Source organism: Streptopelia decaocto, assembly GCF_964273445.1.
Source record: "Streptopelia decaocto genome assembly, chromosome: 2".
Classification (NCBI taxonomy): Eukaryota; Metazoa; Chordata; class Aves; order Columbiformes; family Columbidae; genus Streptopelia; species Streptopelia decaocto.
In genome coordinates this window covers 28,380,669-28,395,887 of record NC_138655.1, presented here as the reverse complement: position 1 = coordinate 28,395,887, position 15,219 = coordinate 28,380,669, and the positions used below count along the sequence as shown (strand labels likewise).

General features: G+C 38.9%; 1 protein-coding gene across 1 annotated transcript in view; it reads right to left on the bottom strand.

Annotated features, from left to right (window-relative positions):
- Positions 1-3,595: 3,595 nt before the first annotated feature.
- The window catches only part of CNGB3 (cyclic nucleotide gated channel subunit beta 3), a gene marked incomplete at both ends in the record, with an annotated part of 59,898 nt that continues 48,274 nt past the window's right edge, over positions 3,596-15,219 (bottom strand). The window contains 6 exons of the mRNA XM_082046277.1: positions 3,596-3,824; positions 5,662-5,808; positions 10,264-10,382; positions 12,520-12,603; positions 13,675-13,772; positions 14,184-14,343. Of these exons, the coding sequence (XP_081902403.1) occupies positions 3,596-3,824; positions 5,662-5,808; positions 10,264-10,382; positions 12,520-12,603; positions 13,675-13,772; positions 14,184-14,343 (837 nt within the window). The remainder of the gene's footprint in view (positions 3,825-5,661; positions 5,809-10,263; positions 10,383-12,519; positions 12,604-13,674; positions 13,773-14,183; positions 14,344-15,219) is intronic.

The window sequence follows — 15,219 nt, the reverse complement described above, 5'->3', positions numbered from 1 at the left end:
ACCTCTGTGTGGCCATGATCTTCTGGAAACGCTGACATTTCTGCTCTTTTGTTTTGGGTCTAAGAACTCGAGAGCTGTGCATAATTTGGTAATTTAGCAGACAGAACTGACAGGCTGATCCTGAGCTGTTAAGAGCTGTAGCAAAGCAGCAACTCGTGGGATGCTTTGTCGCTGCAGTGTGATGCTGCTGCGGTCTCAGCCCTTACTTTGTAATTTACGTCAGTGAGTGACTGATGAACTTAAATATGCCAACAGTGAAAACATTTGAAGTTATCTTGGTAGCGTTTGTGTAGGCAGAAGGGGACTGGATCTGTTGCAATGAGAGTGTGCTTTACTCATTCATACAAAAATGTTAAAATAGGGGGGTTTATGGGTTTTTCTTCCCTCTTCTGTAATGTTTTAACAACTCTCTCTCTCAAAAAGAGGTTAGAACCATATATTGTAATAAATACATAGATCATTATTATTTGCAGAAGGCCTCATTTGTGAAGCATTTCTACAAGATTTCTAATTTTGAGATTTTTGGATGTGCAGTAGATAAATAATTTTTTATAACGCTTCTTACTTTCTATCTCTGTTGTGACATGCTTTTTTCTTACAAATCAATTACCAAGTAACAAAAAAATAAAGACGGTTCTTCCTACATAGCAATTGAATCTTGACCTCACTGCTAATGTGACAAAACTTTCTTTTTGAAAGAGATTTGAGGATTTGTCATGTCAGAGGACGTGTGGAATATGCAACATCTAGAATTCAATAACCTCGCTTTTACTCAGGCAAAGCTCCCACTGATTCTGGTTGGGCTGCCACCTTGGCCTGTGATGAGAGAAGTTCGAAGGCTTTAAAGAGCAGGCCTGCAGAATGCGTAGCCTGCGGGACCAAATATAGCCCGCAAAGTGAATTGTTTAATTTTGGCATGGTGCCTGCCTTGGTTGGCTGGTCAGCTGAGCAGCTGTGAAGCCTGCCCTTAACATTTCTTGGCTTGGCCTCTGCATAATGGTTTTAGTTCCCAGAACTGTACATCCTGTGAGGAGTGAAAGTGAATAGGGAGAGAGAGGAGGCGCAAACCCGTGGAAGTGAAAAAATTGATAATTAAGCTTAAAACACAGCTTCAGCCTTTTGTTTAGTATTGCATCCCTTTCTGCGCTGAGTCAACGCACAAGGCTGACGGTGTGGGAACTCCTTGTCAGGGAGCTGTGGCACTGGGAAAGGCTTTACTTCAGTTCACAGGTGGGATGTGGCTCAGCCCCGGTGATGAACGGGGCTCACCTTGCACCATCAATCGAGGCCTATGATGAAGGTCTGTGAAGAACTGGAGCATTGGTTGAAGGTATCCACCACAGAGACAGAAAGCGTGAGTCTTGCTTTTTGTACAACAGCCTTTATTTTTGAAGTGGCTAGTGTCAACTGCTTGCTCTTCCGACAGCATTATTAATGTCCAACCCCTTGATAAGATCAAATGTGTAAGTCAGCAGCCCAAAGTTAAAGGTCACCCCTGGGGCCGGGGGCGGTGAACATCCAAGTCTTTGCCATGGTTATTCACCAGAGTCGAAGACACTGGAGTAGATTCTCGTGCTTTCAAAAGGCTGGCAATAATGCTCCAGTCCTCTTCCCCCTTTTGTATTTTGTGGTTTTGATCTTTTGATAATGGTTTCGTTTTGTAACCCTCTGTCCAAGCTAAAACATCCCAACATGTGGCATCACAGCTTTCTGCACTGAGCCACTCTCGTCACAAAGGCAGGTCGTTTATTAGAAGTATAATGGGAGGAGAGAGAAGCATCGAGAGAAAGTTGAGTAACTTCAGCAACAGTAGGGCAGTAACAAGAAAAAGGACAATGGTGGGAAACCAGAAAAGAAAATAGAAAAGAATGCATACAAAAATTAGAAGTAAATTGAGCAACAGGAACAGCAATAAGAAAGTGAGAATAAACAGGAGAGGCAAGAGGAGAGACAGGAACAAGACAGAGTAAAAGAAAAAGGAGAGCATGGGTTAAACAAGAAACAAGTGGTCCTAAAATATTGTCTGAACTCTAATTCCTATTACAGCAGAAGCTCCATTAAGGGGTAGTTATATAAATAATTTATCCGGTTGTCTCAGGAGAGGAGGAAGTGGGGTTGAGGGTAGATTTTTTTATTGAGTAGTCTCTACTTTTAATCTTTTGTACCCAAAAGCAAAGCCACACTAGACCTCTGAATTCAGCAAGACAATAGATGGGGCCACAGCCCAAAGCACCATCTATGTATTTTTTTTCTCTTTAACTTCAACTTTAAGGATCTCTCCTTCTCCTGCTCTGGGGGATGGAGACATACTAATGATCAGAGACTCTTTACTGGTTCCTCTTTGCATAACTGCAGGTGGTTTAGGTTTAGCATCTGCCTTTGGTTCTTCCTTTTGTGCAGGTGGGGGTGCAGATGTGGCTGCTGGCTCCACGGATTTCTTCTCTTCTTTAGGCTTTTTCTCTGCTTCAGCTTGAGTTTCCTAGAAACAAGAAGTTACATGTTTTCCAGTGCTGCAGAAGAAATTCAGGAAGTATTTCTATAACACGCAGTGGAAAGGCACAGCATGGACACTGTGATGAATGGTAGGCAACATAGGTAAATTTGCGTTTAGATGCTGAAAATCAGTTTCTAAATGAAAAATGACATTTCAGAATCAGAATGTCAACATAAGACCTGGTAAAAGCTTGTGGATAGTAATAGTATCTGCTTATAAATACAGCAGGATGAAACAAACGCATTTTGGGGCACACAACCCTTCCTTAGGTCTTGCCTTGATTTATATACTTAGACTAGTATAGAAAGGAAAAGTGTTCTGTAAATCTTGACGTATTGCCCAGTGCCCCGGTTCTTTGGCCAAGCCTATTTGCTATGAAGTTCACAAATACACATTAAGTTGAGCAATGTTTCTGGTCCAATCATAAAGTTATATCATTTGTGTAAGCAAAGTTCCTTGTTTAACTTAAAAAAATAAATGAAAACAGTGCCAGTTCAGTTATAGAGGCAGAATTCTGCTGCTTTTGGGTAAATACGTAGAAGTGAGCAGATTCTTCTTAGCATTTCTCAGAAGGCAGTATACTGTGAGAATTATTTTTCATCAACTAAAATAATAATTTTCTCATAAATGCAGTATATTAGAGATTTAATCAGTTTTAGCTGTGTGGGCTAAACTTTAAATTTTGTCTTTGGGATTTGTGACACCCAAAGATCTGACTTTGAATTGGAAAGTTCATTGTGTGCTTGAGTCAGCTGGATCAGATTACTGTGTTAGGATATTTCTGTATTTACTGTTGCTTACATGAAATTAAAAGATCAGACGCCCTTAGGGTCTTTGTAAAGTCTATTTTATCCTTACTTTCTTTGAGGATTTTTGTTTGCTTGCTTTTTTCATTACTTTTTCTTTGCTTTTGTTTTCTCTGCTCAGCATAGAGTCCAGATCCAGGGAGATTTGAGCCAAATTTTAGAATTAGTATTTACAGAGATTACGTACAGTGATTATATCTCAGCTGCTGGGAGTGGGAGTTTTGGCTGTTGATTGCAGTAAGGCTACATTTTCATCTACTCTATTTCCCCAGCCCCTCCCTGTATCTTTCCTGTTTCACTCTTCAGCACCTGGAATTACCTGCTCTCTTTGCTGTGGCATTACCTGAGTGTCTTGCTCTCTCTTCAGCTGCAGCAGCCTAGCAAGGCCGTCTTTTCCTTTACCTCCAAGCATCGCTTTAAACAATTTTGGAGTTTCCTGTTTCTGCGTAAACAGACCAGCCAAACCCCGAGGTTGTTGCACTGGTGGTCCTGGAGCAGGTTTCCCCTTCTCCTTCAGCAGCACCCTGGTGACAGGAAGGAATGAGAACACGTGGCAGGGCCGTGTAAGCGAGCAAAGTTCCTGCAAAGCTAAAATGTCACGTTCATGGATGAAAATCTGGCAGAATTTCCAGGGAATTTTTTTATTCCAGGTCCAGTGACAAGAGCAAAGCTGGAAAGGGTAAAGGGTAAGGGTTTTACCCTGGGCTCTGGTAGAGCTGGGGGCTACTGTTGTAATTTGGTGTTAGAATCATAGAATCTTTTAGGTTGGAAAAGACCTGAAGATAATAGAGTCCAACCATGACCTAGCACTGCCAAGTCCACCACTAAACTATGTCCCTAACTGTGTCTACATGTCTCTTAAGTACCTCCAGGGATGGTGACTCAACCCCTTCCCTGTTCCAATGCCTGACAACCCTTTCCATGAAGAATTTTTTCCTAATATCAAATCTAAACATCCCCTGGCACAACTTGAGGCCATATCCTCTTGTCCTACTGCTTGTTACTTGGGAGAAGAGACCAACACCCTCCATGCTACAACCTCCTTTCAGGTAGTTGCAGACAGCGATAAGGTCTTCCCTCAGCCTCCTTTTCCTCAGGCTAAACAGCCCCAGCTCCCTCAATCGCTCCTCATAAGACTTGTGCTCCAGACTCCTCACCAGCTTTGTTGCCCTTCTCTGAACTCTCTCCAGCACCTCAATGTCTTTGTTGTACTGTGGGGCCCAAAACTCAACACAGGATTTGAGGTTTGGCCTCACCAGTGCAGGGTACAGGGCAATGATCCCTCCCCTTGTCCCGCTGGCCACACTATTCCTGATACAAGCCAGGATGCTGTTGGCCTTTTTTGACACCTGAGCATGCTGCTGGCTCATAATCAGCCAGCTGTTGACCAATACACTCAGGTCCTTTTCCCTTGGGCAGCTTTTCAGCCACTCTTCCCTGAGCATATAGTGCTGCCTGGGGTTGTTGTGACCCAGGTGCAGGACCCAGCACTTGTCCTTGTTCAACCTCATACAACAGGAGTTGTCCATCGGTCCAGCCAGTCTAGATCCCTCTGTAAAGCGTTCCTATCCTCCAGCAGATCAACACTCCCACCCAATTTGGTGTCATCTGCAAAGTTACTGAGGGTGCACTCAATCCCCGTATCCAGATCATTGATAAAGAGATTAAACAGAACTGGCCCCAATACTGAGCCCTGGGGAGCAACACTTGTGACCGGCTGCCAAGTGGATTTGAGTCTTTGGGCCCAGCCATCCAGCCAGTTTTTTACCCAGCAGAGAGCATTCCCATCCAAGGCATGAGCAGCCAGTCACCCATATCCTTCAGAATAAACAAGTGCAGGCTGAAATTAAGGTATTGCAAAGCAGATGAGGGTTTTATAAGGGGAGAAGCAGTGTGAAGGAGGATGGCTGCTTTATACCTGAGATGGAAGCGTCTTACCTGGCCTTCAAGATGCAAATTCAGCATTAGTTCTCAATTTGGAGTCTAGCTGATGGCTTGTGAAATAAATAGCTTACCAAACTAAGTCATTATGTCCTTATCTGACATCTGTCCTGCGGTTTCTTTCTTGACTATGTAAAGAGTTCTGATACACATCTCCATCTCCTGTTTTGTTACCTTAAATACAATGGAGAAGGCAACTACATTCAGGACTTCATTCCTCTTACCACATTTCCACAAGCCTTGGAATCCCTGCCAAGACTATGGCTTCCACTAACAACTACCAGGCAAATCTGTCCTCTAAATAAAAATGTGTTTACATTTGTTACTCTTCCAAGAAAGGAACACAAATCTGTCCAGAAGCCACAACTCCCCATTCTGCACATAAATAATGTGATTTAAAAACTGTTATTAGGGACATACTTTGCTTTCTTCATGAGAAGTTTTTCTGAGTCAGGATAGTGCACCAAGATTTCATTGAGTGTTTTCTTGTCCAGAATGAAAAGGTTGGCAAAACCATGAGCCACCACGTTGGCAGTCCTTCGATTTCCTCCACCTGCAGCTAATAAGCTGGAATGAAAATAAACATAAGTCACACTGTTACTTGCCCTAGTGAGGAATCTCTTTGCTGATGGTTCTCCATTAAAATCATCGTAAAGTTCACTTGTGTACCCAACTGTTCTATCTGATGTTCTGTAAAGGCCCTTTGCAGCTGGAATTAGAAATATCTTCTTGCCTCAGGAAGGCAGATTGTCACTGCTGGTCAGGAGGATGGAGAGGCAAAGGACAGTGAAAGGTCTTGCTAGACAGAGACTTTTCTCCCAAGAGGCACCCACTGCAAGGACTGCATTTGTTTTAGTCCTCATGTGAACTTGGCATTTCCTCAGTTTTATTGTTGAAAATGATTTACATCAGAAGCAGAGCAGCACAAGAGCATTATTATTGAAAGAGTTATTTAAAATGAATGAATGATTCCCCAAGAATTTTAATTTTCTCAAGCGAGTAAATTCTGTGGGGCTCTGTTTTTCATTTTTCTCACATAGCACATCTCATGTTTGAATGTTGGCAAGTTGAAAGATAGGGATTAGGAAGGTCTTTCAAGCTGACAGTTACAAATGTGTCTGCCAGAGAAAGAAGGCTATTTTGTTTTGAAAGTAAGGCATTAGACCAGTTTAGCAAGCAGAAGTTGGCCATAGGAAGGATATCCACTTGAAAATTAGACCTTGTACAAGTAAAAATTAAATTGTTCCTCTCACATTAAGAAGAGATCACTTCTCAGCTATAGTTTTAAGCAAGAGAAGTTGCATTTTGCTCTTAGTTGTAAAATTGCTTTATTACTGTATTCAAGGAGATTCACCCTAAAAATCTGTCCCTTAAATGTTTCCCAGTAAGTTAATAGTTATAGAGAATATTAGTAACCTCTAAATTTAAAAGTAATTAATAAAGGATACTATGGACCCTATAAAACATGAATTAATACTTATCCTAAATATTAATCAAGGATATATAAATATTGGTTTTCATACTAAATATATTTATATAACATATTATAAATATTAGACAATACAAATAATATACTTGACTTACAAAGGATAGTATGAGACCTCTGCAACTGTGTGTAGAAGGCTATTTTTACACATGCACACACACACAGTTTTTCTGCAACCCAAGATATCAATCAATACATGAACTCAAGCTGAAAATGCAGTATATAGTCTTCTTTTAAACAATTCTGTGCAATTCCTCAGATAGAAGAAAACTATTTGCACAATAAGAAAAGCAGCTAAAGAAAACTGCAAACAGCTTTGAGTTCTGATGAATCACTTCTCAACAAGTCATTGAACAATCATTTTCAGGCTTTCCTAAGAGAAAGCTCATTTTATCGAGGCAGACTAGGACTAAAGAGATCAACTTTTTCATTATGGTGATGATGTGAGCTGAATTTTACAAGGCAGTCCTTCCTCAAACAGAATGACTATGGACAGCTTTATGAACTTCATGATTGAATCTGCTTTGGCTAGTGTGCTAGTTACACGATAGATGAATTTTTAAAAAATAATTACATTTGTCTTGCAATGGTTCTTGATAGTGTAATATCTATATTAATAGAGAAAATTGCTTTTTTTGCCTTTCAGTTTTTACTCCAATTGTTAGCCTGAAATGCGGTGATATTAATATGATAACTTTGAGTTCTTATGCTAGAAAATTTAATTTATAGGTATAAAGTTTTGAAAGTGATGACTCAGCTTATCTATTATTTTTTTTAGTGGCTGATCTCTGTAGGAAGCTGACATTCATTGAAATTAGCAGATTGATCCAAGGAATGGTGTGTGCATCGGCTGAACGTGCAGGGTTGTGGTGGCTCAGCTGGGCTCCTGTGTACATATGGGGAGAACTGGTAAGTCAGGAAAGGGAAATAGCATCTTGCTTTTGAGCAGGATGTCAAACACCAAAGAGCAGAGTTCACTGAACAGCAGCTGCTGTGGCAAATCCTGGGACAAAGTGGAAAATGAAGTCTTTCACAAAGCTAAATACTCCCTTTAGTGTTGATTTTTTAAAATAAAAGTTCAAGTTACAAAATCGCTGAGCGGCTAAAGCTAAGACCAAACGTTTAGGGGTCTTCCTGTCAAAAATTTACATATAATTGAGAAGTGGTTTAATTCTTCCAGAATTACCATTTTCTGATAGGAAGTTTTTCTAGTGAAATATCAGTAAATGGATGAAAGAGGACATCTGGCTTAAAGTGTAAATTTCTCTGGGCTAATGAAGTGATGTGTTATAGATGAATTTCTCTCTCAATTGTCTGTGCAGACAGGTTCTCATTAAGACAGCAATCTGTTTGCCGCTGGTTCCGAGATTATTTTGCTTCCCCAAACTGATATTATCTACACAGGAAAGTAGTAATGAGGGTAAGATGTTAATTGGAAGGCAACTGCTATTACTTCATCTGTTTCTGTAATAATTTTCAAGGGTGAAATTGGTAGAGGATTTGTCTTGCGTTCTAGTATAATTCAGGCAAATTTTTTGAAATAAACATTTTTTGTTTTCTTCAGCTCCTTTGTCCTCAGAGACTCTTTAAACATCATTTACATGCCTTTTGAACAGACTGAGATTAAATAGCAAGTGTCTTATAAATCATGTAGTTTTACCACTCGGAATGAAGCTGGCATATTTTTCTAAATACATTTTGAATCAGAAATTAGGAGGAAATCAGTCTAATATCAGGTGATAACCATGCTGCGAATAGTGAGGGGAAAACTTGGATGTGCTAAATGAAGCAATATTTCATCCATTGAAGAATATATTTTTTCATTTTCTTCTGCTATACAGTGTTCAGAAGACCTTGACAAAGCGTACATTAAGAGGTGCTGTACAAGCTCATTATTTTCTAACACTTCTCCACAAGGAAGAGGGTGAATCTCTACTGATACGCTTAGTGCTTAATTTCTTTGCTTTTCTTCAATTTTGGAGATGTCTGCCAGTTGCTGTGTATTTTCTCCTTGAGTTTATCCGCTGCCTGTCATTTATATGCAAATTACATGTGTCTGAACTGTTATGCTGCTGCAGTAGGTCAATGATGAACAAAACAGGACTAGAAGTGAAGGATTATAGCATTGCTGAGAGTTTTACTGGCCGTACTGGCAATTATGTGAAGAGCAACACGTATTGGGAAATGCATCTTTAATGGCTGTTGTGTAGTTCTCATGTGGAAACGAGTGCTCATCTGTATTAGATCAGAAGTTTGAAAATACCCATCCTTGTTTTAAAACCAATCATTATAATTTCTCAGTTTAAAAAACAAAGTCCTAGCTCCAAATACAAGACTAATAAATAATTGAAAACTATGTGTCTGTTGCATACCTGGGCTGCTGTAGCTTTTTCTTTTATCTTTTCATTATTCAGCCCGCACTGAAAAGCAGTGCGTTCTCAGCTTTTCCACATAACTTACAATACAGTATTTTGGTTTGAGGCTTTGCTCAGGTATTATATTGTTACACAGAGAAATAGCTTTCAAATAACCTCCTCTCAGAGAGCTAATATAATTTCACTTTCCCACTCCATGAAAAGTCTGTATCTATGGGATATATCAGGTGTTTCCCACTTGAGGTCTAAGCAAGTTCTGTATGCACATCGCTGGACAAATGGGAATGTGTTCACTACCACAAAGGGAGACACAAGTAGAAGATAAATGTAACCCTGGCACAGAGCTGATTACTGCTTTTCCAAAGGCAGATTAAAGCTACCAGCAAGAGGATTAACAGTAACAGAGAGGCAGCTGGAAGAAGTCAAGAATCTGGTTTATCACCTGCAGCAGCAAATGTATTTTATTACTTTTCCTTAGTCCAAACTCTGCAGGAGATGTAGTACCTAAAATCTAGCACTTGGTTGGCTAATTGGGGAAAATGGCATATAAGAGTTAATGGATTTTGCATAGCAACCACATGGAGAATATGAAAAATGTTTGTAGTCACCAGAGAAAAATATTCTTGTCCAGATGAACTTACACCCAAAAAACTGATCTGTCCATTTTGAATGCTCTTAAACAAATACATTTTCAAATATGAATGCCTGATTTTTGTCAACTTAGTCCCTACTTCAGCTCCTGGACCAGTCTTATTTGCTATTCTAGATTTTTTTAATCTCCTTTGATGAATATTAATTATAATTTTTACCATCTGCTCTGTAAGGACACCTAGTCTAACTGTACAGGCAATAAAATGCATTTGCTCTTGCTGTATTGCAGATGTCAGAACACAAAGATGTGTTAGATTTTTTAAAATCTGTCTGTATATCCCTGTGTACATTGCCCAAAACTCTGGTCTTGGATCTTGCTGGATTAGTCTCTGATGCTTCACTTAGGTTTTCCTTCACTGACCTGTATCTCCTTGCTCAGTGTCCTCTAAGCTGATCCTACCAACTTTCTAGGCTTCCATAGTAGCTGTCGTGCGTACCACAGAGAAGTTGAACAATGATTCTTTATTTGATCAGTTCTAAAGAATGTGTTAAAAATAGTGATGGACCTACCTGATCTCCCCAAATACAGCTCCTGCTCTGAGTGTGACCAGAACTTTTGTACCATCAGGGCCTCCAAGGACTTGAACTTCACCCTGTTTGATGATGTACATCTCTCTGCCAATCTCTCCCTGGGAACACAAACACATAAAGATCTCATGTTTTAGCCTGGCAGTCATTTTTTTGTTAGAATAATCTGACAAACTCTTCTTTTGTGTTTCCTCTTTCCTATACATAGGTTTACTTATACTATGGAGAAATGAATGTTTGCAGTATTTTTCCTAGCACTGAGCACAAGTGCAAGGACTGACTCTGGCAGACATAATTGTGATGTGAGACAATATTTGAACAGGAGTAAGACTGTCCAGGCCAGCCTGGAAAAAGAAGACTAAATAATAGTCAGGATCGTAGTAGTCAATTCCATCAGCTGTTCTGGGGGGAACGGAAGTACTTCAGCAGCATATTTGATAACAAGTGCAAAAAGGCCCATGCTTCATGGTGTAAAAAGCTTCAGTTTTTACACTGTTTTTACTGTTTCTAATAATCAGTTACATAATTTAAAAGGAAAATAAGAATAAAAAGTCATTCAAAACTTTGTCTACTTTTCTGTAAATCATTGGATGGTTTAAGAGATTATTAGTTGATTTATTATCCTCCACATGATCTACTAGGATTCAAAGCATGACATTGGTATATTCAATAAAAGGCAGGCAAACTGGAGTGATATAATGCACTTCACAAACATGACCATAACAGTCTTCACATCATCTCAGTAGACAGGCGAATAGATACTTTTCTACTCATGCAGCTGGAGTGACTGAGGCAAAGCAGAAATTTCATTTTAAAAGTGAAAAGGCAACAGGAACAAAGCCAGAACTGAAAATGTCTGGCTTGTATTTCCTGTCCCTTCGCTTGTGCCTCCAAGCCTGGATGTTGGATCTCCTCGATAAAGTACGGTAAGGCCAACATACATCCAAGGAGGAGGTGGTTCCAACAGGGTTTTATTCCCTACTACACGTTACAGCATTGATGGGATTGCTATGATTGTTGGCCACATAGTAGATCCATACAAGTGAAAGGCCTTTTAGCTCTGAATCCAGCCAGAATAAATTGATATTTCAATTTCTCACAATCCATTCTTGTTGAGATCTGCTTGCGTCTGACTGCAGTATCAAGACCTTGAATCTGTAACTGTAATTTTTTATCTCTGTTGTGGCAGAGTCCCAGCCGTAGTCTAAGATCCCTTCACACTGTGCATCGTACAAGCAAACACACCAAACTATTCTTCCACCCTTCCCAACCAAAAGTAATTCTGGGACTGGTCTTTGAAGGGACACACCTGATCCTTCAGTGCCTTCACAAATGTTTAAACCTCCTACACTGTGGGCTCAATGGGACTAACTCAGCATTTGGGAAGAGAAGCATACGCTTAACACTTGGAGGAACTAGGACCCTAGTGAACATGCTGGACCAGAACTGCTGAAGACATGTTAAGGGGTTCTGATGGTCACTTCTGGATGTGGTGTGAACTGTGGGTCAATTGCCAGAATGGTAACAGTACTGACACTTCAGCCTCCCCTATGCTTTAATTACATCCAACACTGCCTGTAAATATTTTACATGTCTTCTGAAAAGACTTGGGCTCACCTGGTCAGCAGCTGAGCTGTCTACTTGTGTTACTCTAAGGCCATGTTTGATCAAACACTATGAGAAGACAGGCGTCTCTGCTGAGGGACAGTGTGACAGCATTCAGCTCCAAGTCTGGAGATGGCTCAAAGCTGTGCCTGAAGGTCAAACAAGATCAAATCCTGCTGGGAGGAGCAGTATGGGGTGCAGTGTGTTTTCTACATTCTTTGGTAATTCCACTTAAGAGTTTCGGAATACGTGAATGAGGCACATACAAAGTATTGTAGAATGAGATCTGCACGCTAGGTTTCTATGTATATATGTATAAAAATTAAGCTTGCTCCATTTTAAATGTTAAAACTTCATGTTGTATCATCAGATAAGCCATATTTACATGAAGTACTTTCCCATATTAATGTAATTTTATGTTTGATAGTATAAGTAATGAAATCCATATTGTCTTGTTCTAGGTTGAAACTTGAGAGCACATTTGTTATTATTACACAGAATACCCTAATAACTTTTATGCTATCTAATTCACTCGGGATTAATTTTATTTAAAAGACACTGTTGACCCACATCTGAACTCTTTTTATAAACTACATGCTATAATTATTATTTGAAAGAGACAACAATTCTCACCTTTTTGCAGACAAAATCACCAGGTAAATACACAATGGATTTCAACCTTAGCAGCATGTCATATATCATCTGGGTATCGCACCCCTGTCAAAATAATTAGAAATGTTGGCTCTATTAATTCAGTAACACGAGTGATTATTAATGCTTACACTGGGCAGCAAAATCCAACAACACATGAATGATCCAGGGATCCTTGCAAACACAAAACATCATCAAGATCAGCTTTTACAGCAGAGAAAAGGCTGAAAGAATAGTTATTTCAGATACTTATGAAGTTTCCTTCGGGTTAAACACCTCTTTGTGGTTTGTTTTGTTTTTGTTTTTGTTTTTTAAAGTAAGCTTCTGTACATCTAATTTTGCAGTGGAAGCTCAGTTAGTGCTACATTCATAGTCTCGTGTTTGCTTTTTACTGATCAGGGGAAAAAATAGCAGATCATGTTAAATGTTGGTATGAATCTATGAATTTCATGTCTTCAGCAAATGTGTCGGAACGCATTCAGAATGTAATGTTTATGCAGAGATATGATTTTTTATTTTGCAATTATCCAAAAAACGAATTAGCTTTGAGGTTACGGTATATCAACACTACTTCTAAAAATGCTTTGTTTCCTTGGTTTTGTTGCCAAAAATCTAACCTTAACCACCACATTCAAACTGTACCTCTGCACAATTATCATGATAACAAATAGAAGGTTTCTTTGCACAAAAAGTCACTAAAATGTAGCATTCGCTACCTCAGAGTTATGTTGCCAGAACACACGGCATTAGTGATCTCTCAGGCAGCGCTGGGTGGGATACAGCAAGGCAAGGTGGACCATATTAAAAATTGCATTCTTCTATGTCTGACTCTTGAAGTTAGTTACACTCTGAAATCACTTACAGCCTGACCATAACATCAGCTTTAATATATAGATACAACAGGACTGTGTCTTAATCTCATTTACTCCTTTTTTTTAATCTCTGCTTTGACACAAAAAACTCCAAGGGCAGGCACTTTGCTTTGTCCTGAAATGTCTTCACTGACTAAAATATTTCTTAGACCTGTTTTGCCTCGCATATTAACACACGTGCTCTTAAGTGTTGCAAAATGCACAATACAAAGTTTCTGTCTCAGGAATACCACTAATTTCTGCATTCTCCTGTAAAATTACTTGCTTTGAATAAGTCAACTTTATTGACAATGGCAAAGTTCACGTCAATTGCAATGGCTAATTGCATTTTGGTTGGCATCTGCTCCAGTAATTCTGATTCATCTGTAAAAGAAAAAAAAAAAAAGCAAACTGTTAGTTAGAAAATGTAAAGGTAGAATGATAGAATATCCATTAAAAAAATTAGCATTGTGCAGAAAAATAACTTAATGGAGCTATTCTAGCATTTATTATTTCAAATGAAGAAGCTACTAATATGGTTTTACTAAGATATTATCTTCTAAGTTACACATCCTGTCTAAAGTTATAACTAGAACATTATATAAATCAATAGAATTTGTGAAGTAGTAAGCATGGTACTGCTTTGCAGTTCTTCTGTTTTCTGAAGTAAATTGAGTACCCTGCTCTCCTCATATGCAATTCAGAAAAGCAGAAATGTGAATTACACCCTATATCTGTATCTGTACAACCCCTCGCACTTGGAGTTGCTGTGTAACTGGAATTGGAAAGCCTTACCCAGCATTCCCTGGGAGTCCCATGTGTACTCATACCAAGTTCGAACGCGATTTTGGACAACTTTTGGAATAGAATAAGTGTTCATATAGGAGACAGTGTTATCCATACAGGAACGGTAGTAGTTCTGTCCTGCTGTAGCTGCTCCAATGACATCCCTCATCTGCAAACATCAGTTGTTGTTACTACACATTTCAGCAAAAATAGTCCTGATTTTAATATCTTGTTAACAGTGTATAAAAAGAATAAACCACTTGTTTGCAAAATCACTGATCAATTATACATTCAGCTGCATGTTTTCAATAGGTACTTCATCCACTTTTTAAGAAGCAGTACAGATTTAATCTAATTGTGTTGGAAAAATCTCTATGATTTTAAAAAAATCATTTGTGGATTTTAGCTTATTCTTTTGTCTCATATTTCTGGACGTGGATGAAAAATATAGGTAATGCTTTTCTTAAAAATCCATAATAAACCTACTCTGCATTTGGTGTGCAATGCAAGTCAGAAGTGATGCAAATTAGGCTAAATTTGTGTGATAACATCAGGTGGCACATCTAGAATTAAAATCCCACCATTGTTTAAATATTTAAGAGAATCTAGATCAGTCCTAAAAATGCATTTTGAGCTGAAATGGGACCTTGGAGATTTTAATGCAGGAACATCATTTAACATTCCAACACAAGTAAAATTTAGTTTTTAGAAAGTGAATGAGTTAATGTTCATATATATTCATTCTTCAAAAGCGTAACTATACAAACAGGTTTTTTTGTATAATGGCTTCATATTGCAGTGGCCAAGTGTGCTGATGGGCTGAATTCTGCTTTTTATTACAGAGGTGCAATTGTTTGCAGTAGGAATAACAATTTTTAGGTAAGTGTGCTAAACCAGGAATAGTGCAGTAGCCTTAAGAGCTCTTTGTAAACAGGAATGATAACAAACTGCAATGAAACTGTGTGTTAAAATTTAAGGTTTGAGTCTGCAAATGACTACAAATGGCTACAAAAACTAATCTGCAGAATATTCTTTGGCAATGGTG